The sequence below is a fragment of the Lagopus muta genome, chromosome 9 (genome assembly GCF_023343835.1).
Source record: "Lagopus muta isolate bLagMut1 chromosome 9, bLagMut1 primary, whole genome shotgun sequence".
NCBI lineage: Eukaryota > Metazoa > Chordata > Aves > Galliformes > Phasianidae > Lagopus > Lagopus muta.
In genome coordinates this window covers 10,308,474-10,333,150 of record NC_064441.1, presented here as the reverse complement: position 1 = coordinate 10,333,150, position 24,677 = coordinate 10,308,474, and the positions used below count along the sequence as shown (strand labels likewise).

Sequence of the window (24,677 nt, the reverse complement as noted above, 5' to 3'; positions counted from 1 at the left end):
CAGAGCTCTTCTACTGCATCACTCTCTGCCAGATGAACCCCACAGGGTTTGTGATTCACCACCGACTGTATCTGGCGGGTGGCATCACAGAGCAAGACAAGCTAGGATGCATTTCCCAGCTGCTGCGCTGCATTCTGCTTTGCAGACCTTTCAGGGAGCTCCTTTAGAAAGCAAGTTGCTGCCTCTCATCATTGTGATCTTACTGAGCCCTGCCACACAAACCATTTGTTACTTCTCACGCACGGCAAGTGAGAGGCAAAAAATACCAAGAGTAGGATCAAAGTCAACTCTGGGCTGGTAAGTCCCAGTTTGTTTTTCTCTGCACTATAACTTTTTATTCCTATACCTGCTCCACAGTCATGGCACAGAGAAATCCCAATCACAAGCCACAGTGTGGCTTAGATGAGGTAAGAGGGGCTCTGAGCAAGACTGTAGAGTAAACTGAATCATTAAAAATCTTCCTGCAGCTGCTGCAAGAAGTGACTGCAAGAGAACACATGTCCACATCTACTTTCTCCACCAAGTGGCCCCAAAAAGCAGCTCCTCTTCCCACCATGCTTCATGCTGGAGCATCTACAAGCACAAATACGGGCTGTGAGCTGTTCAGCACAGTGCAAAGCCAACATATACGGAGCCAAAATCCTCAAAAGCACTTATAAAGCACAATACAGGTAGGCCAGTATCTGCCATTTCCACAAGAGAGGGAATTCACTATAACACTATGTACTTCTGTAGTGTAAATTCTTCTCTCTCAGACTTCAGCCAGGGGCAAGTCTATTGCAAACGGCCAAGTTACTCCTCTCTGCCAACAAACAGAAGAATAGGAAGGCTTCTTTTCAGCCAACAGAGCCCAAGCCAAGGCAGACCCTTGGTCCATCTGCTCCCATCCTGTCCCATGCTAGAGAATAATATCCATACTTCTATAGCAACAGATATCTAAAGGCAAAAGGCTGATCAACCTGTACCCCACTGTACCGTGCATCAACTTGAAACAAAGCAACTCATTTCAGCACTCTGACCAAACAGGATGAGCGTTTGAACAGCTCCATCCTAAACTCACAGGTCTTTTTGGCGTTTCTGGATTTGAGCACGTGCTTTCAGATCCTCCTCCTCTTGCAGTTGCTTGGCCACCTGCAAGTCATGCTGCACCAGACGATTACGCTGAATGTTTGTCGCCAAGTGATGCTCAACTGGAAATAAGCACAGACAAGAGCCCCAAAAATCAGCCTGCTGAACGTCACAGTATGAAGAAGATGAAGAAGTGGGAGGGAGATTCCAGGCTAGAAAGGAAGACAGTTTTCTGCAGGGTAATGTCATTAACTTCTCCACAGGTGGGTAAGCCCCAAATTGAAATTATGTCAGCAGCTTGAGATTGCCTCACTTCAACACTGAGAAGGCTGCATATACATTTATTACCAAAACAAGGCCTGCATATCTTAATTGCATACAGATTTGTAGGGATTTACTTTTAGACTGCATTTCATTTTCTGGTCCCAGGAAACTACTCTAGATTAATAAAGTGGGGCTGGAAAGAACCATCAGAAGCCAATGAAGATGAGAGGAATGCAAACCATTTCTATGGATTCTTCCCTCACTCACTTTCAAGAAAATCCAAAGAGAGAAACTCCTCTTCCTTCCTATGTAATATGGTCCAGAATCTCACTAACTTTATATTTAGCAACAGAGCAACTAAACACTACAGTGAGCCCTTTACCATACATGGATAATGCCTCCAAGAAAAGATGACTGTAAGAACTGCAGCTTACATTTTTTGTTTGGTGGTCTCACGTCCCAGCAGTAAGAGTCACTTCAGTGCAAGCTGCATGCTCAGTAGAACAGCACTAACACCTAGTACTGCTAGATACCAATGCGACTGGCATGCAGCAAAACAGATTAGAGAGGCCACCTCAGCCCTGACTGAAAAGCAAACATCTCCTGTATAGAAATCACCAGCCACTTGTAAGTTCCTGGCTGTACTTTTTTTTCCTCTCTTTTTTGAAGCATGCAGCTGCCTTGCCTCAAAACGTCTTAATTAAAAGGAAGTCTCCGTTCTGAAGGCAGGCACTAGCAGTTCTGAAATCAGTCAGTAAGCAGGCCTCTACTGGCTGCTCTCAGGTCAGCCTGTAAAACGGGAAGCTTCCAGGCATGCTAGTCATTTCTAACAGCCTCACACAGCAATAAAACCTCAAGCGCACTCCCACATGCAATCTTATTATAATCAGCATAAAGAAACTCCACTATAAATGGAATGAGAAAACTGTATACATGAAATGCAACCATCTCTAGAGGGCAATACAAGCTGGGGTAGAACACAGAGTAGTGTTACAGGACAGCAAACACAGCAATGATAACAATACTCCATTAGAAAGAATTAAAAAAACAAAAGCAGAGAAGATTGCTCTAAGCAAAAAAATGAAAACCAACAACATAAGAACAAGCAGAAACAGTTATCTGCAGGGATACATTTGATTCAATTTGTTCCAAATATTGCTACTTACTTTCTTGTTCCTGCAAGTTATGGGCCAAGGTATGATCTTCCAGGACAGCAAAGTCTCGACACACTGCACAGGGAAACAAAGCCATGAGAATGATGAGGAGGAGGAGGGAAGGGGAAAAAGACAAAAAGAAAAAGTATCAATACAGATGCTTGGGTTCTGAAGCAGCACTGCCTTGCTCAAACCAGACAAAGTCAGCACTCAGAAGGCACATCTCTGCCCTGCTCCACAGCCCTGGAATGCCCACCACTGGGCTGCTCACTCTCAGAGCCTCTGTTCCCTGCCATGCAGACTTTGAACATGGCCTGCACTCCTCATGCCATGCTACGTCACTTGCACTTGTCTCCCGTAAAGCAGCGCGAAGCCAAGTTTGCAATACAGGCAGCTTTGCAAACATGCCCCACCTTTACATTACACACCTCTCTGGCTTCAAGTCATCACAAGCTGATAACAACTCTGTATTTACCCTGAGCATGGATGAAAAGTGGTTACTGGGACCAGCACTGATTGTTGTGCAATCACACCAGAAACTCATCCAACTTGCAGTGCACGTGAACATTGTGCACAAATACCCAACACAGAAAGTTAAGTGACTGAAACTGCAGTGGCTTGAACACGGCTACAGCAAGAACCCGTAGTGGTTCAAACCTGCAATCTGACATTTGGTGTGCTTGGCACAATGTGCATTCCAAGGAAGCACTTTGCTCGGCATCACTGCACTCCCTAAGACTACTGAGGGCCTCCATTAGCTTTGCCAGGGTTTTACGACAGTTCCTGGGGCTGCTCTCTCTCCCCCACCAAAAGGGGTTTGAAAATTGTAGGGCAAAAGCAGAATACACAGATCTCAAATCCAATGCCCTCTCAACAGTTATGAGACTTCAAGCCCAAAAGAATCACAGGAAACTAATTTCTACTTAGATAAGCCTAACTTGGAAGTGCAAAAGGAAAACATTATCTACCCAGCCCTGCGATAGGAGCGGCTGGATGCAGTCCAAAAGTAGACCTTGAAAATCTGAAAAACAAGCAACTCGATCTTCATGCTTATCATGAGAAATGACAAAAGGTTTCTTTTTCCCTTAGACACATGAATGAGTATTCAAAACCCATTCAAACCATTCTCGCTCCTTCCATCAGCACATAACTCAGCCATGCCCAGCTCAGCTCCTCGGGTTGGTGAACAGCTGCCTAGCCCCGAGCCTGCTGGGCGTACTCCAGACAAGGGCTATCAAGTCATGTTCAGTTGAAAACTGCCCCTGAATTAACCTATGGACTTCAGACAAAATACAGACTTTCCCATGGAAATTTTTGAGCCAAAACTTAGGGGAGTCATTGGGTTGAAGAAGAACTGAAATTCCCCATTGAAAACATTGGTGGAAACCCATCTCCCCAAGACACACGCTCCTTTCTCAGGGGGAAGATTCTGTCGTCCCACCAAGCTGTTCTCAGACTCCAGAAGTCAACCTGCAACCCAAGTCAACCCAAAACAACCACCCGCATCATTACCACCACGGGTAATTTTCAGCTTCTTTTTGGAAGCTGTGCTGACCCAGAGACAAATAAACAGGAAGAAGATGAGCACCAGTCTGAAAGGAGCATATTTTTACAAACGCCGATCACTTTCACTCTCGAGCTTTCAAAGGAATGCTCTGCCCACACTGTGGGAAAACACAAGGGTTTATTTTTAACTTGTTATGATAGGCAGTGGAGCGGTAAAACAGTCACACACCTACTGGGACAGGGCCACATGCAGCGTCTGGTGCTTTGGGAGCAAAGACACACGAAGCGTGCACTGCTGCCCATGGAGCTCCCACTTCAAGGGGAGCCTAAGACCCCCAGGATGTAGGAAAGCTATGAGGGCAATTTCTGAGGAACACATTCATTGAAGAGTCTGAGCAGACACCATTTCCAACCCCACAAAGGGTAGAAAACACTGCAAGGGGAGGGGAAGGCAGCCACAATCCCATGAGTTTCCTTTCTCTCACAGTGACACATGCTGAGATGTATCAGGATGCTCTCAGCACCCACAGGGCTTCACAGGTTTTTAGAAGAGCTTCTGACTGCAGCCAAGTTAGTACTTTAACCAAAAATCCTGTTGAATGTGTCAAGGATAAGCTTTGGTGCATTTGAGGGCGTTTTGCAGATGACAGACTGAAGATAAGGCTGCACTTCAAGCAGCCCTCCCTTCAAGGTCAAAGGCAGCGCTTCAGGGAAGGAGGGACAAGCAGCAGGGTGGAGATGAGGACAGTGATTACGGTAACAATCCCAGAGTGACTCATTTTAAGCATGTACAGTTCTGGATGGTGCAATTAAGGCTTTCTTTTTATTGCAGAGGATATTGCATTGAAAGGATACTGAATGCTAACTAGCAATGAAACACTTCCAGTTGGCCTTTCCTATAAATAAATGCTTCCTCCAGCCACCAACCACAGCTGTTTCAGGCAGCAGTGCTGCTCACAGGTAACATGCTCAGGGTGTCCAGCATTCAGGAACACATTTTCATGGGATGGGGACAGACATTCCCCAAAAAGTCTTTACTCTGTGGTACCTAACACTATTTAGTTTCACAGAATGATGGTGAGTCAGCCACCTCCCGCTCACACAGCATCACCCAGCCTGCTGGAAAGGTACCTTTGGCTCAGAGGCTGGAGCTAAGTAGAGATATCTCAGTGCAGCACCACAAAGAGCCTGTCCAGATCCAGGGCTGTGCTTTCACTCCATCTTTGAGAGCGCTTCCTCCTGGAGGTTTGATAACAACAACAGGAAAAAAAAAAAAAAAAAAAAAAAGAAAAAAAAAAATCCCACCCACAAACTAGAAGGAGAAAACAGCGCTGTATTTACCACAGTAGGTCTGTGAGCAAGTTCATTGCACAGATGCCTGAACAGCTGTACAAAGCAAAACAAGGGAGCGCAGAAGCAAGGGCGAACATTTCCAGAGCTGCACATGTGAAGCATCTGCAAAGATTACGAAATTGCATCCCAGCCCTTCTGAACTCCCTTCTGTTCCCCGTGGCATTTAAGCTGTCGTGTTGGTCATGACGCTGAAGGTGCCGGCAGACCTTTGCTCCATCCTCACCTCCTCAGAGAGGCACACGTGCACAGAAGGACTTTAGATTCTGTGCTCCATTCTGCTCACGCCCAGCTACACTTTGCTACTCATGTGGGAAAAATCACAGCGACAGAAATATACTTGGTGTGCAAGCAAAAAGGCAGAAGGCCTGTGGTAGAACACCCCTGCTCTTCTCCCAGCAGTCTTGCACCAAGGCCCACAGAGAGTCTCACCTCCTCCAGTGAGCTTCATTCCTACAGCACAACAGGGATTTTTTTTTACCTATTTTATTGTTTTAACGGATGGCAGTTCTCCTAAATCCATGAATGGCTAACTGGAGCATACAGACTTCACCCCATGAGGCTGAAGTTGTTGGCAGAGCAGAAGGAGATGTTCATCACTGCCTGAAACTTGGCTGGACTGAATGCCCCTAACTCATCTGAGCACATTATTCCCAAGTTCTGTCAGCCTGAGAACAACATGCAAAGGAGGATGAGAACATCCCATTATGAATGGAACAGAGCACTGTCAGCCAGCCAAGTGGCAGGAGATGGGGACACCTGCAGCAAATTTGGGAGTGATGGCAAGTGCCGAGTGCTCCCTCAAGATGGACCCAGTGTTCACGGCACAGAGCCTAGGACAGCTGCAGGAAGGCCAAAAAAACCAACTCTCTCCCTTCCCTGAAGTTGCCTCCAACAATAAGGCTGATAGGAAATTACTGAAGATGTAGATTGGATAGATGTGGTCTGAAATGAAGCTACAGCAGCACTGAGCCCTCATTCTCAGCTCATTATGTGCCATTACTGGCACTGGGTTCATGCTGAGAAATAGGACGGCCCCAGTGACAACAGAACCACAATTCCTCCTCTCTGAGAGGCTTTGCATTGTGGAATAAGCAATCTGTTTACCTATTCCCTAATTGCATGGCTAAGAAATGAAAAGGTAAGATTGATGCTTGTTCACCGCTGAGAATTAACTCAATTTCCCATCCCCAGGCCCTGGCTGCAAGCCATCAGGCAGTCAAACAAGCAGCAGGGGCACGATCAGAGCAGCTGCAATCGGCAAGTCCAGCAAAGCGTGAAACACTGACAACAGGTTTGCCCTGGGCTGATTAAACCAATCTGCTGGGTCACAGCAGGGAGTGTGCTGGGATGTACACTTCTGGCACAGCTGTGAACAAAAGCGATGCCAGCACAGGAATGCCAGTAGGGAAAACAATGGCCAAGGCATGGCGGGAAGCACAGAATCATATCATGGAATTATTAAGGTTGGAAAAGACCACTAAGATCATTTAGTCCAGACATCAACCCATCACGCCATGCCCACCATGTCTCTCAGCGCCATATCAGCACAGTTCTTCAACACCTCCAAGGACAGTGACTCCACCACCCCCCTGGGCAGCCTATGCCAGTGCACCACCACTCTTTCTGCAAAGAAATTTTTCCTAATATCCAACCTTAACCACCCCTAGCACAATTTAAGGGCATATTTCTCACCCTACTTGGGAGAATAGGCCAATCCCCACCTCACCACAACCTCCTTTCAGGTCACAGAGAGCAACAAGGCCTCCCCTGAGCCTCCTCTCCTCTGAAAAACCACACTTCCCTCAGCTGCTCCCCATGATTTGTGCTCCAGATCCTTCACAACTCCACTGCCCTTCTCTGGACATGCTCCAGGGCCTCAGTGTCTTTCTTGCAGTGAGGAACCCAAAGCTGAATATGGTACTCGTAATGCAGCCTCACCAGTGCAGAGTACAGAGGGACGATCACCTCCTGCTTGCTGCAGCATTTCTGATATAAGCCAGGATGCTGTTGGCCTTTTTGGCCACCTGGGCCAAAACCTGAGCCAGTGCTGGTTCATGTTCAGCCAACTCCTGAGTAACACTACCAGATCCCACCACAAAACCCACGCAGTGGCATGCGATGGGGAGCTCGCTTGTTGCAGGGACCCAGAAGAGTCTCTCTAAGCCCCATGCACAGGCCTCACTTGCTGCTAGATGTTCAGCCCCAAAATGCGCCTTTCTAAGCATCGCTGAGGCACAGGGCTTTTGTGAGCACGGCTGAAGCCCTGTCTTAGGTACAGCAACTTGGCAAAATTTCACAAAATAATCTTTTCCTCTGTCTATCCTGCTGCACCAGCTTCCTCCAGCATTACCTCAGCCTCATAGCTCAGCACTTTAACACTGAATTGCTTCAAAGGGAGTGAGGTAACCACAACAGAGGAGCTAAGGCAGCCCTCAATCCTGTGTGACTGAGGTAGGGAAGGGCAGCAGAGCAAGCAGGGGCCTCCAGTAGGCCATACCTCACTTGTGCCTGGCAGCCTGGGCCGTGCCAAGTGACGTCAGCCCAAGGGCTCCATGTTGGTGCTGGCCTTCTGATGTGTCCCGGGAGCCCTGCCAGCTCGACACAGGCACACTCCCAGCATTTCCTTTTGGGGTTTAAAAAACCATCCCTTGCTCCCCATCCCCTCCCACTCCCTGCATTCTCCCCCTCAGCATCATGTGCTGGATGGTTCACAAAATAAATGAGAAGGTGTGAGTCATGCTTAGCTCCAAACATCTGCAGTTTCTGAATCCTGAAGCAAAGGACAGCAGGAACGGGAGACAGTGACACAGGAGAGAAGAAAAAAAAAAAAAAAAAAAAAAAAATTCAGCAGCTAAAGCTGCTTCTTAAGGCCTAGAGAGCTAACAAATTAATTGGAGAGCAATAAGCAGAGCCTGTTCCAAACCAGCAATCTTGGAAAGATGCTGAGTTAATAAAACTGCAAATCAGAAAGAACAACTGGCACCACAGGGACTATATCAGCCAGGTGAGTGCTCCAAGATTTCCTTGAGTCCAAGATGACCTGGCCAAGCAGCCCTGACTGGGGAAAGGGATAAACCAGGGGCAGCTCCAGAGGGACTGCAGTTCCAGCACCGCCTGTTTTGTGAGATACATGGCCTGACCTCAGTGCTTTTCATTTCCTTCCTGCCTCTCCCATTGCACTGAGAGATTCTTGAGCTTGTGCTAATCCACATCACATCTCAGCAGCATTCCTGGGACTTTGATCACCATGGGTGACCAGTGCCAAGGAAATCAACCTCACACAGGGAGAAGACGGCTCCTGAGAAACAGACAGGACCAGGCAGGCTGGGGAAGGGAGCACAAAGAAGCTGGGCAGCCCCCACTGATAACAAGCAGAAAAGTCTCTGCTTTGCTCTTAAAACAGAGCACAAAATATCTCCACCACCAGTGTGGTTTGTTGTTGGTTTTTTGTTTTTTTTTTTTTAATTGGCAGTTCTGGCCCAGAAGCTAAAAGCAGCTTGGGATTTGGGAATGAGGTTATCCTTGCTGCTCTAAAGATAATGCCTTAGGGTCAAGGGTACGAGAACCTTGTGCTCTCTGCACCATTCCCCAACAATAAGCTGTCACCTGTCCAACCTATGCTTTGCAATGGAAGTTTGCATATATTTTGGAACCAAATCCTCAGAACACAAGCCTATTTTGTTAACCTGCCTTGAAATAGAAATCAGGAAATCAGGAAATGTCTTCTCTAAGCCCACCAGTTTGGCACTGTCTTTTCAGTAAACACGCCTGTGAACTGTACTCTAGAGCAGTCCTCAAGCAGAGATAGCATCTGCTGAGCACTCCAACAGAGGAGGTGACGTGCTTGCACAGACAAAGAAGAATCTCAAAGATTGCAAAAAAGTAGCACCACAAGGGACCTCAGAAGGTCGTTTCAGATCATGCCCCAAAATGACTGAAATCTCTCATACTGTTTTTATTACAGACATCTTTTTCAATGTTGGATAATTCCACCCTATTTCATCTTCAGTCTTTCGAGATAAGAGCACTTATCTGCCAAGCTTAACACATAATCCATAGGTCAGGAATGTTAAATACCATGTTTTTGGTTTTCAGAAGAATACACTGAGTTTAAGCACTTCAAGCTCACACATGTGCTTGAAAATGACTTTGATCCTTCAGGAGTATTAGCACACTCTATGGAAATTCAGCCCTTTCAGCCACATCCTGCTTGGTTCTCTGATGCAGCCCCCAGAGTCACAGACTTGGCCAGTAGCTTGGCCACTGTGATGCCAGAGCCAAGCAGCAGAACTCAGGCCACCAAATATTATTCACAATATTCAAAACACAGCTAAGTTTGTATGTGAATGAAGTTAATCTTTAACTATGGATGAAAACAGAAGTCGCTTCTGCAGCCCTCCTCTCCAGCATCTGACACAACTTCAATTGACTCAGCCAGCACATGTGCAACATGAAAAGCTAACAGGACAGAAATTTTCTTAGCAGCCAATGCCTGCACCGCATAACAAATACCACTGCCCCTTCCAAGTGTGTTTTATCCCTACTTTGCCTAGGGGTGAAGCAGCGTGCATGTTGGGGAAAGGAGAGCAGAGTTACCTTTACCAGGAGACCACACTCCCTGGCTCACAGATGTCTCCACAAGCTGTAAGTAACGAATGCCCTGAGTGGTGTCCTATGGATCATACGATGCTGTCCTTTTTTGGAGGTTTTCATTGTGCGTTTTTCTGCAGACAGGATGTCATGGCAGTTTTAGTTTTAAGTCCAACACCACTCATTTAAACCGGTGTAAGGGAACAAAAAAAAGTCTCCTTTCACGCACAACTCAAAACAGCCACCCACTCAGCAAACTGCTCAGGCATGGAGCTCACATCTCAAGGGATCTGCGCTATTTACACTCCCTGCCCCCACTGTCATCTCAGCAGCAATCATCCTATTTTACTTTGATCTGGTAAGTAGCTTTCACTACAGCATTTTAAACAATTTTATACTACGCAATTGTTGAAAGGACACACTGATTTCCCAGATAGGTAAAACTTCTGTTCTTTGCTCAGCACAAGCTGAAACCCCTCACTCAGTTCAGCAGTTTCTCTGGGGAGGGCTGGAAGGTTGCACCCCATGGGTTGAAACAGCTCCCAGGAGACACAGCACCCTAGGATGCTTCATCTACATTTTAAACCCTCCGTTTCAGGCAGTCATGAATAAACTCACAGAGCAGCTCCACAGAGATGGAGCCAAGATAATTCAGTGTCAGCTCTCCCAAGCTTCTCCTCCAGCATAATCCTAAAAGATAATGCAGCAGAATGCAAGAGAGCAGGGGGCCAGGACCAGGCTCTCAGCACCTTTCCAGTACAAGTTCATGCATCACTTTGAGGACTCCATGCAAGGCTGACTGCTAAAAGCTGATGCTCTCACAGAAGGTGCCAAGTACCAAGAAGAGTTCCAGTTCCTCTTAAAACCCCTCAGTGTGGTTTCACACCCCAGTGAGCTTGCAGTCATTTGGAGGAGCAAGAGAAGTATCACTTTCTTTCCAGTGCCCAAATGACTGCAGCCAAACCAGAGACTGCTCCAAAGCTTGTACTAATCCAGAGCCACAGCCAGACTGATGGCAGCATCAGCACACATACACAGACAAATCAGGTTTTATTCATTATATCAGATATGCAAGAAGCAAAGCTCCAGCAGGACAGGCCTCAGGGCAGCCCCTCCGGCTCACTGCAGCCAACTGCTAGGTTCCAAGCAGAAGGTGTCAGAGCTGATTGCAGCATGACTTCCAACTGACTCCTGCAGATTCCTATCAGCTCCCTTCTTCCTAGGAAGGAGCACTCCTGTCTGCCGTCTGCCCAGCTACTGCCAGTGCTCGGGATGAGCTGCTCTGTGATCTGCTTTCTGAGGACAGCCTTCCTTCATAGGAAGGACAACAGCAAAGGATGCTCTGCCTCATTTTCAACTCCTTTTTATTATTTTTCATTTATTTACTTCCCCATTCACCAGCCCCTTTTGGGCGCTCTTCCCCCCCTCACTTCCCACACATAAGTTCTCCAAGTTCATTAGTCAGCTCTGAAGAACACAAAGTACCAAAGCTGGCTCCAGATCAGTCAGACCTTCACAGCTATCTCCAGAAGAGCCACAAGTCAGCAGAGCTGCAGTACCGAGAACGCACGTCTGCCTTCCTGTCAGAGCCCTGAGTTGGAACCCTGCCCTTAGAGCAGCTAAGATCAAAACCAGCAGGATAAGATGGTAAGAATACAGTCCCAGCCTCTGGAGCCAGATGGGCAGAGAGATGAGGATCACAGTGCAAACCTGAAACAAGCTGCTTTGTGGTCATGCTCCAAGAACTCAAAATTAGCTTAAGGACAGCAAGAAGTAAGTCTTTTCCTTTGCAGGGGGAGAGGGGGACGGAGGTCAATCACCTCTCTACGATACAATATACACACCAGCTTGGGGACTGAAAAAAAAACAGACAACTAAAATCAGGACCCGAAGCAAAAGGTATCTGAAGAAGGCAGGCAGGGCTGAGGCAGGGCTGAGGCAGGGCTGCCCATCCCTCCTGGCAGCACCAGGCAGTGGGAACACAGGGCCCTCAGGCGCTGCAAATAACCCCAGCAGAGCCCAGCCTCTTCCCAACACAACTTCCTTCGGAAACCTGGCGCCGGCTGCAACGCCTGCAGGAGAGCAGAGAGCTGTGAACAGCAGCTCCACGTGCCACAAAAACAGCCAACACCCTGATGGCTTGGAAAGCTCCCAGGTCTTTCCTTGCCATCCTCTACTGCTTCACCCCAGTGATGTGGTAGTGCTGCTGGGGCACACTGCAGCCTCCTGTCCTGTCTGGTTATAAGTGGCCAAAGCAACGTGCACTCATAGCACTCATTTCACAGTGCCTTCAAGTATTTGCCCCTTTGCCATCGCTAACTGAACATCACATAATTAGCCCACATAGCACTTCTTTTCCCCCAACCACAGACTCCTGATTCACGAGAACATGTGGGAGAAGGAAGAACCACACAGACATGCATACACAAACTCTGTGCACAGTTTTTTTAAACTTCCTCTGAAAAGAGAAGAACACATCACCTGCTAACCACTGCCACTTTCTGTCCTGAACAGCACTCACCAAACGCACAGGTGCTCTGCTCTCCTAGCAGCAGTGTGCCATGGCTTACAGGGCTAACCTATAGTGAGTGGGGTGGGGTCTTTTTTATGGACCAAGAGATGGTGCAAAGGCTTTTATTTTAAAAAACCATCAGTATGCTTCCATGCGGCTGGCTTACCACCAGCTCTGTAAGGATACAGGGCTGCCCTGCCTTCCTGGGTGGAAGTGCCCAGCAGCCCTAAATTTCTGAAGTTTTAAGGTAGTTTTAGCAACTCCTCAGTCATCTTTCCGCAGTCTTTTGGCCTTTCAACCAGCGCTAAGCAGAGGAGCAGCAGCAAGTATGTGGAAGGCAGCCAGCTGCACACATGCTGGGACGGGGACGAGGAAGCAGGGAGGGAACATGTCACTTTGTCCCACAAATCGTCACACTGATGTGAACTGCAAGAAGGAAAACAAGGCTCTGAGCAAAAAGGAAAACAAGGCTTATTGCAGCAAAGCAGAGGCATTTTATACAGCCCTGAGACACGCTTCCCCAGGCAGGGCTTCCTTGTGTGGCCCCAGCGTGGGCACTACTGGCCCACCCTGGTCTTTACAGCTGCTGTCTCCACGTCCTGACACGCACGAGCTTTCTGATGGGAAATTAAAGATTAAGCAGAGGCCCATGGTCACAGTAAACACAAGGCTGTCTGCAAGTCACTGCTCAGACAGCAGCAGTGGCAATGTCTTGTACTGCCAATGGGGGAGAGCCTCCTCCCTCGCTGCCACCTCCAAGAGTGCCAATGGGTAAAACAGACCATGCCTCCTTTATCCCAGCTCCAGCACTTCTGCTCATCAGTAGCTAAGAAAACATATGCCTGCAGAAGGCATGAGTGCAAGTCTGGAAGCTCCTGTCTGCCAAAGGCTGCTTTTTCCTTTTTTTTTTTTTGTTCATGGCAGCTCACAGAGGGCAATGCACAGGATGGCAGGGATGGCAGGAGGCAGACCTGCCTGCTCAGAGCCACAAGCACAAAATGCTAATCCTGTCCACCTCCTCTGCCAAGTGCTGCAGACCCAGGACAGCTGAATGAACAATAAAACTTTCACCCAGCTTTAACCAGAAGCAAAATGAGCACCACAGCCTCAGCTACTGAATTTTTGAACGCTGGAAAAACAGACCTCCTATTACTCAGAAGAGCTGGACATGAACCAATGACCTAGAAAGAAAATCCCATTTTCATGTCCCGTCAGCCCCTGCCCTTGCTGCCCCCAAGCCATCCAGCTTGCCTGCATTTTTCAGAGTGCTTCTCAGAGGAAGTCACCAAGCAGAAAACTGTGACACAGCACATGATGCTTCATGAAAAAAACACCATCTGGAGCCAAGGGGCACAGTGCAGGTGGCTGCAGGGTGACCTGGCTGATCAGCAGCTGCTCTCAAGAGTTGCCCCCATTACACTAATCCAGCTGGAATCCAACCCTTCTTCTACACGAGCACAGCCCTCACCACCACCCCCCTGGAAAAACCCCAGCGTGGAACCCACCCCCACGTATCCATCACAGAACCTCTTCAAAACATTGAGCCCGCTGGGGGTTCTGATAGACATCAAGTTTCCTCCTTGCAGTGCCCTACTGCAGAGCACACAGACACCGAAATGGTAAGCTGATAAGATCAGGCAGTCTGCTGCTCGGGACACTGTCTGTCTGGCATTACAAGGTTCACCCTGCAGCAGTGCCACAGAGGTCAGGTTAAGCTGCAGAGGTCAGAGGGAAGGTGCTGTGGCTGAGAGGAAGATGGATGCTTACCACAAGCTTATTCCATTTGTGATAAGGTTAAAAAAAAAAAAAAAAAAAAAAGACAGGCTGCCTGCCCCTGGGGCTGCCCCACAAGGGGAAAAATAAAGCTCCAAACCCTTCCTCCTCACCCAAAGCAGCATTGCATCTTTTACTACCACATTTGGGAAACAACCAGAAGCACTTTACGTGTGAATCAGGAGATCCAGGAAGTCAAAGCAAATGCTTAAGGAAGAGCAGAAGTCAGAGTGAGCACTGTTGCTGCGCTCTCAGGGTGCAAGTAGAATAAGTAGAATGGAAACTAAACGACAGCAGCGTGGCTGCATAGATTCTACTGACAGGTGCAGACACACTGCCCTTCTTTTTCTTCTTAATGCTATCCGCATTATAGTACTAAATGAGAACTTCAGAATGGTGGAGAATTGCAGTGGATGAAGAGCTGTGCACTGCAGAACCAGGGTGCTGGGTCTCCCCTTCCCTCTCCCAGACCCCTCTTCCTCTGGGAGGGCTCAGGCCAGCAATGAGCTCCGCAGCCCCAGCTCTCATCTCTGCAGGGAAGGATGGCTGCCAATTCTCACTTCTAGCAATGCATCAGATCTCAAGAGATGAAAGACACGTGCAAGCAGAGCTCAAGCCAGCTTGTTGCTTGCTTTGCAAGTAACCAATTAAAATAATATTTCCAGGATTCTTTTGTCCCTGAAAGACTCACAGATTAGACCTCCAGTGTAAGAGATCTGTGTGCAGACAGCTGAGCAATGCCCCAGGGAGGGTCAGACGAGTACACACAGACCCAAAGCCACTCTGTGAAAAGAGAACATCATAGACACTGGAGAGGAGAGCAGAGACACTCAACCCACATATTGCAGCCACCATCAAAGCCTTCAGCAAACGCCTTACAAGAGCTTTGCTAACCACAGTGGTCAGAGCAGGCACTTGGCATGCCTGGAAAGAGGTTATAACACCAGGCTGCTGCACCAGGTCTGGCTGATGCTGGAAATGAGTGCTTTAAGGGTATGTTTTATACTAGTAAACCAAATAAAGTGGACTGGCTGAACTATCTTTCATCAGCAAAGCCCCATCTACAACAAGCCTTCAGCTAATATAGGTGGCTTTGAAAATGAAAGAAAGAAAGTAACCACAAGAAGGAAGCACCGGGCCGCAGCTGGTGGATTTTCACTGCACTGCACAGCAGCAACCAGGCTGTAAAACAGCTTTAAGACCACAAGAGAAGAGCCGGATGGCACTGTCACATGGCTGTCCCAAGGGAAGCACTGGGAAAGGACCCACACAGCCCCCCAAAGGGAGCTGAACAAAGTCCTCACACCACAACAAAGCATGGAACCATGCTGTTAATGAACGACTGAGCTGACCTTTGCCCAAAATGGAGAAAGGGAACGTTTTGTGGTTGTTTTTTTTTTTTCTTTTTTTTTCCCCCCAGAAGAATCAACAGTGATTTCTGTATCAGAAGAACAAATATTTCCCCAGGCACGGAAGGTGATGCATTTCTTCCCTTGGCTGGCATTCACTCTGAGCATGAATAGACCTAAACCAGGCCATACCTCGGTTTCAACACTCCGCACAACAAAAACAAATGATATCACTGAACTGAGAGCTCGGAACGGGCCCGAGGCTCTGCAGAAAGCAACTCGGGCCTCGGCGGCCGTGCAGGTCGGAGCTGCTCGGGGCACCGCTCCCATCCAGCGGGGTGGGGCGGACAGCAGCCTCGAACCGGGGTCCCCCGGAGGCGCAGCGCCTCTCACCGCAAGCGCAGGTTCACCCGGAGCCCGCTGAGCGCAACCGAGCCAGCCCAACCACGTGCAGGCTGCCCTCACAAGGCTGTCATCCCATCGAACCGACCCGCTGCAAGGGTTAACGGCGTTCATTTTCTCGAGCAAGCTCACGCAGACAGGCACTGAGGACGGGCAACGCTAAAACCGGGCGCTACAATTTCACGTTCCACCCCGGCTCCCGCGAGCCGCAGGGACGTGCGGGGCAAAGTACAAAACGGGATTGCGGCAGAGCCCCGCACACCCATCCCCATCGCGGCTCCGGGCACCGCTCCTCGCCCGCCGGCACGCACGCGCTCCCCGCATCCCGGCGCCCGTACCTTCCTTGACGCCGGGCAGCTTGGACTGGTCGATACCGATCTCGGCCATGCTGCTGCAGCCACCGTGCGGGGCGGGCAGGCCCCACGCTGAGGGCAGAGCCGCCCGCGCCCCGCCGCACAGCGCGAAGTTACCCGCGGAGGGATCCGGAGCGAGCGGCCGTACGGCGCGGCGGAGGGGACAGAAAGCGGCAGGAGGGGCGGGGCTGTGCGCCGGGCGGCTCCGGGCCGCTGCCCTTTGGGTTCGGCCGCGCCGATTGGTCTTTGTTTTTCCCTTTTTCTTTCTTCTCCCTTTGCTTTCAGTCTCCCTCTCCCTTCCCCCCCCCCGACCGTTTTCCCTGATTTTCCCTCCTTTTCCGTTATTCTCCCTTACTTCTCCCTATTATCCACATTTCTCCCCCCTTTTCCCGATTTCCCTCTGTTTTGTTCCCTTGTTTCCTTTTTTTCCCCTTTATTTTCTATTATTTTACCTTATTTTCCCCATTTTCTCTTATCTTCCCCTTCCCTATTTTTCTCATTTTCCATTACTTCCCCCGTTTTCTTCCCTTTTCACTTATTTTCCCCCTTTTTCCCTAGTTTTCCCTCATTTTCACTTCTAACCCCTTTTCTCTTATTTTCCCCTTTTACTTTATTTTTCTTAACATTTTTCTCTTGTATATTTTTTCTTATTTTCTCTTTTCTTTCATTTTAGATTTCTTTTTGCTTTTTGCTTTTGTTGTTGTTGATGGTTTGTTTTTTTTCCCCTCGTTCTCTCATTTATTTCTCAGTCCCTAAAGCAGCACCTTGCAAGGCCATTAACCCTTGCAGCACATGCACACAAGGACCAGCCAGAAGAACATCCTTCACTCATTACCAGCCCAGTTTTTAACCTCTGTGCAAGCATCTGCTGTTGGACATAAGTGGGCACACATATGAGCATCTAAGCAAAGGATATAAAGGTGGGGAAGGGTCTGGAGGGCCCTTCCAACTTGTGATGTCCTAAGATTTGATGCAAGAGAGCAGCCTTCTGACCCCACATTTAGAAACATCATCTCCCAGTTCAGTGTTTCAGTGTTCCTGAGCTCTCCCTCATGCACACAGCTCTTTGCTCCAGTCTTCCCTAATGAATTTGTATCCTCTTATCTGGCTGAGGCCCAAACCAGCCGCACCAATTAGTCAAAATTCCTGAGCTCTCTCTGCTCAGGTTTCTCCTACGCAAATTATGTGGCTCCTCGTGCCTTCCTCCAGCTCTGTTAATCACGCAGATGTGTTTACCCTTGCCAGACTCACTGATGCTCCTGGGGAGGAGCAAATCCAGTGAGCAGCATTCACCTGCCCTGTTCCCAAGGGCAGGGTCCTGCACACCAGGCACAGCTCTTTCCTTGCATTTGTGACACTGAACTCCTCTCATCTTAGCTTGATGTCGAGATATTCTGAAGAAATCTCTGAAGGTGGAAGATGGCAGGAATCACTTGAAGGCCACAGGAGGCTTCAAAGACCAATGGAAACATGAGAGTGACTGGGGGGCTTGGAAATGAGAGAAAATGAAGCCGGATCCAGGAGATGTATGACTGATGCAATGCTGACACTGCAGCACAGTCACATCACATCTTGTGGTCCCAAAGGACAACTCCCAGCTCCCACTGTGTCTGAAAGCCTCTGCCTCCAGCCAGAAAGCATGGAAGCTCTGTTCTGCTGGGCTGACAGCAGGTTTTCCACTGCAAACTTTACAGCATCCAGCTTGAAGGTGTGTTTCAGTGGGTCAATTAATCTCAATAAAGCTGGGGAAAAAATAACTAGTTCTTTTATTTAAGAGCACCAGGAGTTCCTTGTGCTGCTCCATTCCTCCTGCAGGCCAAGAAACAGCTCTGTGCCTGCTTCTTAAATAAACCAGGCACCCCTCCTAGTGCCATGATGTCATCTCAGGACAGCAGGATAACAACTGTGAAATAAATTGGGCCTCATCAAGATGCTCACTTTCAGAGCAGCCTTTGTTAGAGCTCCACTAATGACTGCATGGCAAACTCCAACGGATGAGGCTGCTCTGGGGGCAGGCAGAGGATAATGATCCCGCAGGCAGGAATGCATCCATCATTGCTCAATGCAAAGGGATGGAAAACCAGTTCTATGCATCTCACAGTAATCAGGTGTCACACAAACCTGTGTCAAAAACTCATGGGTCAGTGGTGACAGGTGATCACATTCCCTCCCACATAAGCCAGAGCACGAAATGATGTCTTTCCTCCTCTGACCACTCCAGTCATTAACCTTCCTGCTTTTCCAAACAACCAAGGGCACACATTAGGAGAGGTTTGAATTCCTATGCCAAAAGGGGCCAATGAGAGGAAGCAAGCATTGCAGCACTTGGCAAGGAGCAGCAAGAAGCAGGTGTGCAATTTCTGTCAGTAGCAGAATGGTGCCTGTGGGAATTAGGGCTCCCTGAAGGACAAGGAGAGCAGGAGCATGCAAGGATTAAAGTATAATAAAATAAAACATGCAGAGGAGATGAATTTGGGCATTGCAAAAGATGAACGAATTAAATTAAACTTGTGGTTACATGCAATGTCATAGAAGCAGCAGGAAAATGGTTGGGCATTGGGAAGGCTTTTGTTGGTTTTGTAGTTGGAGAGAGAAGGCATACAATGGGAAGTCAGATACAGTGCTGCACACAGCTCAGTGACGTGCACAGCTCGGATGTTTGTCCAGGCTGCCCAGGAAACTGCAGTGTGCAAATTAGCTCTGCATCTGTGCCCACAAATTTACAAACATGTCTGTAAGGGTAATAGTTCTGCCCTCCCTTCCCTCTCCCCCCCGCGGAACTGTCAAGTTTCACATCAGCAAGAGAGACCAAATACCTTCCAAAATTCTTCTTCACCAAAGAAAGTGAGAAGTAATACCAAAGCTGGCACATTGACCACTTTTCACCCAGAACAGATATTTGTTTTTCACTTCATGCTCTGCAGGGAGCTGCCTGCAAGCCCACACAAGGGAGACGTAAGCAGCCTAATAAGAGTGGGACATTGTGGGGAAGCCCCTGTGCCTGCCATCAGCTACTCAGTCACTACTGGGTGACATTTCAGCAACAGTGCTGGAAGGACTTTGGTGGGGGCTGAAATCAGTGAAAGTCTCACATGGCACCAAGCTTGCTATATTCTCCTCTGAACAACTGCTAGAAATCACCTTTTGATTTTCACTTTCCTCATCCTTTGCTGGTTAAAAAAAAAAAAAAAAAAGGTAATAATCTGGTGTTATCATTTTTGCCAGTCTTGATTCCCAAGGTCAAGATGCAAGGGACACATACATCCTCAAATCTCTTATTTCAAGCCTTGATTTTATATACACAAGTTTACATCCAGAAAGCATTGATATGTACTCAACAAAACAGATTTTGCATGTGCAGGAGCTACTGCAGTCTCAGCAGCCCTACATAAAGATGACAAGCGAGGTAGGAAGACATGCTCTCAGAAATGCAAGAGCTATGGTCACCTATGCAAATTTCCTCAAAATAAACCAGATATATTTACCATCTCAGACTTTCCGGGGTAACTCGCATCAATAACATTTCCCAAAGAACAGGTAGTAGTTCTTATTAAGTCAGAAGGCCAAATGATGTGAACTGAGAGGAGGGAGAGGGAGAAAAAGGAATGACAGCATGAAAGTTGGTACTGCTGGCAGACAGGTTTGAAACCACCCAGCTTTGTTTATGGCCACGATGCCCAAAGAAATACATATAGAAGCTGCATTCAATTTAGACTCACTGACAATTGCTGATTGAAGTAGAAAGTAATGTGCAAAATTCAGAAACACGAACGAGCACTCATTCCCATAGAGCAATTTTTGGCCACAAGAAAGGATCCTTGCAAAAGTCCTTGATACAGGTAGGATTCAGCATCCTCAGCCCAGCACCCGCGATGAGATAGATGATCAGAGGCAATTCATTCCTCCTCAGTCACACCAGGAGCTGCCAAGCCCACGTCAGTCCCTACAGCAGCCTGTGAGTTTGCTGTTTGGTGGCTGCAGTATATTCTAGAGGACACAGTGCCTCACAAACAGCTGCCCAGAATGTGCCAGGGCTTTCTGAGGACAACTCGGGATACGCTTGCTCTGCAGAGACACAGAACCTGCAGCACAGCTACCTGGGTGGTTTCCCCAGGGTTGCCATGTACTGATTTGTCATCTCAGTTACCGCACCCACAAGTGGCTGTTCTCTAGTATCCCATAGCTGACAGAGGGGACTAAGCCCTAGAAAGCCAGCTCCTGCTCCAAACCACTCTAAATCTTCCTCCTGTGGCCAAGGATGACTAGCTAGGGTAATGCTATTCTTGTAAAGGCACCCCACAGCATCATTCACTTGGCACTCTGTGTCCTGGCTGAGTTCTGAGGCGCTGCTCATACATCATCCAGGATGGCCTGCAGAAGGTAGATCAGATCAGAGAAGGATCAAGCTTAGGGTAAATCTGGTGGTATAACCAGGTCATCCCAAATCATGCTACTTCAGCATGCTGTCCTGGCTCAGCCAAATAACCACCTGTCAGGAGGGATCTGGTTTGGAGAAGGTATTCCAGCTCAGGATTAAGAAGCAGAGGTGCAAATGGCACGATTACCCCATTCCCTGCTTTTCTCCCATGTTTTTGCATTCCTGAACTGCTTTTTCACCCCTCACTCCAGGAGAACACTTTGGAGCTAGCTTGTCCTCTAAGAAGCCAAATCATCTCCTGACAGCCCTCCGAATGGATGTGAAAGCCAGACAGGCAGGAAGCCCAGCTGCACTCTGTATTCTTCTCTGCCTTAACCACGAGGTGCTGCTTCTCTTTAGTGTGTTCCCACCTGATAAGAGCTAATGATGCTTCCATCTGTACCCTCCCTCTGCTGGCTGCAGGGAGGTGACAAGTGAAGCCATTTTACGCCCTGCTTGGGACCTTTCCCTCCTCCTTCACTACGCAAGGAGACAGTTAAACTACAGCATCTAATTTTATGGCAGTAACAGGCCAAGCAACAGCTGAGTCCCAAAGACAGGCACGTAGAAGGGGGAACAAATTGCATGAGTCAGACTAAAAGCTTCATAAATATTGACTGGTTTTAACAGTCCCCTGAGGAACAGAGAATCTCATTTTGTAACTACATCTCCCTCCCCGTTACGTACTCCCTCCTCTCAGGGAGCTGCACATTATTTTAATTCCTTTCTGCAGTGAAGCTGTGCTGTTCTGTTGGGGACTTTGTATCAGTCCACAGCAGAATAGCCGAGCGCCTTCCAGTGGTGCTTTATATAACAGGACCAGAGCAGGTTTTGTTTTCTGGCTCACTCCAGGGTAGAAATGACATAGGCAGAGGAGAATTCAGAGAACAAATATGTGAAGGACACAGAGGACAGGGTAGTTTTCAGTGCTTTGTACTTCGATTCCTACCAGGTGAAACACAGTTGGAGAGACAGAAGGACAGACAGAACTGGAACACAGAGAAGACACACCAATGCTGTCAGGCCTACAGTGGTTGTGCAGGGAAGAACAGATGCTACAGGACAGCAGGGACTGGACTACCAAGGAGGAAAATTGTTTTGTGGTCAGAGGGAATAGGGTTCTGTGAGCCACTGCTTGGGATGGGGAGCAAAGTTACTCCTGCCTTTCTGAAACTGTGTACAAAACTCACCTCACCCCTGCTGAGAGAACAGCTCTCCCTCCTCATGCTGAAAGGCTCCTAGCTCCTCCCTGCTTTTCATGGTCTCTTTAGCATCCTGCCTGCTTTCCTCTCTACAGTTTGTCCCCTCCTCTTTCCCATGCCTGTCATAGCCTTCGAAACACTCTAAGCAAGGAAGCAGTCAGACAAGTCTCCTCCTACATATGGGGCAGGATAAAAAAAAATCCCATCTCCACCAGCTGAGAGCACGTGGTTTCAGCCAAGTCCCCTTCTTGGTGCACAGACTGCAGGACAGTTAATACACCCTTCCTCCCAACCTTAAGTAAGGGCTCTTTTCTCCTGGGTCCTGCCACAGCAGGCTGGTTGCCTTGTGACCAAGCAAACAAAGTTTAAGCAGAGACAGAAAGACCACAGCAAATGAATGCTGCTGAGGCTTACCTGAAATACACAGTGCACAGGAAGTTTTCATATGCTCTCAAGAAGTGCTGGAAAAGACAAGAAATCGTCCCCCTGTTCAAATGCCAAATGTGCAGCACAAAAAGTGTCCTGGAAACATGCCACTCTAAGCAAGGTGCAAGTTCTCCTGCTTTCAGTAGCTCTACGCTGCCTCCTGCATCTTGCAAGCAGCCCAAGAAACCTGCTCAACTCCTATTGTCTGACAATTACTCTGAAATAAGACATATTACTGCTTTGGGGTTAAACTAGGCTATTTGGAGAATCCATCTGTTCTAGAGAGACCAATTAAAGTTAGCAACAAAGCTGAAAGTGACTTTACAGAAATTGGAATTTCATACAGAATACCTGAAGGCTGCTCCAAGTCAGGCTGACCTGCATAGCAGAGAAAAGAACGTGCACAGCAGAAGGCTCAGTATATTGAGGAAAATAGTGTGTGAGTGAGCATTCAGATCAACCAAGAGCCTGGATCACTAAGGAAGACTGTGGGGGTGAGGAAGGTTCAAGGTCAAGCTAGAATTCAATCCACCAGTCAGAATCAGGCCCAGTGATGACAACGAGGTTCAAACACAACCCAGTGAGCAACAAACACATCCATACTGACAGAACAGGTCTGAGGTTAAGCTAGAAATTCAGCTTCTAGTTCAACAACCAGATCAATAGGAGCCATGGCCAAGGATATAACTAACCAGCATTCCTCACCCAGGAAAACAGAGTTCCTCAGCCTGTGGGAAGAAAGGGCAGGTGAAGGCCACAGCTTGTGCTAATCAAGCCCACTAAAGTCTATTAATGCCTCATCTCTAGCATACAGAGCTGGTACAGCTGAGCTTATCAGCATCCAATCTGCTTGGGCAAGGTCTTTCCATCCCTATCCTCTGGGCTGGTTGTTTTGGTCAGTTTTCCAAATTGGGTGTATTAAATTACCTGACAATTGCATAGCTTTCTGTAAAGAGAAGCTTCTATATGAAGAGATTCAGGTAAATGGAAGTTAGGGACAGAGCTCCCATCTTTAGGCTGTTGATGTGTTTTAGCTGTAGACACATGCTCAGTGGATGTAGTAGATGTTACTGCTGAGTGAAGTAATTGAGAGAATATGGAGACTGTGTTGTTTTTCTACTGGGAATAAAATATATAAGAACAATTACATGGAATAATGCTTTCAGTACTCAGACAAATGGGCTAAAAGCAAAGATATTAACTAGGTGAGAGTGTTAATTAAACCTAATGCCTCAAGTCAATCCTCCCACAACTGCAACAAATGCAAAACGTCACTAGTGTCTGGCAGTGGCTGTCAGGCATCTTTCTACCCACTCACTGAGAGCATCCACCTCTCACCCCTCTTATTGTGTAAATGGAGAATGACAGTCCACTACTTTCCCCACAGCACTCTCTTGGAAGGACTGGCACACTGCATTTGCAAGTTGCTTTGGGATCTGAACAGTTGCAATGACCCAGAACTGAATTTTCTCTACAGTGAAAGAGAAAATCCCAGAGCTCTTCCAACTCCAACTTCCTGAAAGATCCTGTCAATAAACAATGATGTAGGAAAGTAGGAAAAAAAACAGCCAGAGATATGTGGATTCTGCAAAGGCTTAGGTGTGATGGAGAAATCCATCAGTATATCAAGGCAAAATCAATGTCACAGCCAGTCTCAACACAGACTGGTAGAAATGTGGACACCATTTAGTATCAAGCAAAACGACACTTAACTTTCCTTAAGAATATGGTTTTGAGTCAGAACTACTACAGCCCACCTTGCACTCTCATGCAAGATGGACCTCACCAGGTTATGGCCTCTGCTTCTTGGGGGCTGCCCACCGCCAACCAGTTTGCCATGGATAGCTTAGGGAGAGCGGTGTCTGGAAATGTGCTCCCTGTAGGAGGTGGGCATCCTTCGGTGCAAAGAGAACTTTATGAAGAAAGAAGAGTAGTACTTCAAGATACAGTGTTGGTTCACAAGACTGAGAGGAAAGACAGGATGGTTTTACTTGTCTCTGTAGAAAAAAAAAAAAAAATGGGGCCATTTCCTCAGTAGAAAAGCATTTTTTAATGGAAGGATCACATTCAGCTTCATAGGCACTTGCAAAAAATCTAAGCTTCGACTCCCCATTTTTTAGTAAAAAATAAATATTAAAAGGAATATTAAAGGGCAAGTCATCCTATAACCATCTAAGCTGCACAACAAGTTTAAAGGAAAGTTAGGGATCAGAAGCCAAAAGCCCAAACAAGGAAAAGACATTATTTTTTACTTAAGATGAAGTGTAGGTACCATCAGATGAAGCTGTATTGGGTGATCTGGCATGAT

General features: G+C 47.7%; 1 protein-coding gene across 2 annotated transcripts in view; it reads right to left on the bottom strand.

Annotated features, from left to right (window-relative positions):
• CCDC50 (coiled-coil domain containing 50) overlaps positions 1-16,507 on the bottom strand; it is a 38,644-nt gene extending 22,137 nt beyond the window's left edge. The window contains exons 1-3 of one of the 2 annotated variants that reach the window (XM_048955371.1): positions 16,310-16,507; positions 2,499-2,561; positions 1,061-1,190 (exon numbers count right to left, since the gene is read on the bottom strand). In XM_048955371.1, the coding sequence (XP_048811328.1) occupies positions 1,061-1,190; positions 2,499-2,561; positions 16,310-16,358 (242 nt within the window). In that variant the 5' untranslated portion in view covers positions 16,359-16,507. The remainder of the gene's footprint in view (positions 1-1,060; positions 1,191-2,498; positions 2,562-16,309) is intronic. The other variant, XM_048955372.1, reaches the window with a different exon arrangement.
• Positions 16,508-24,677: the final 8,170 nt, after the last annotated feature.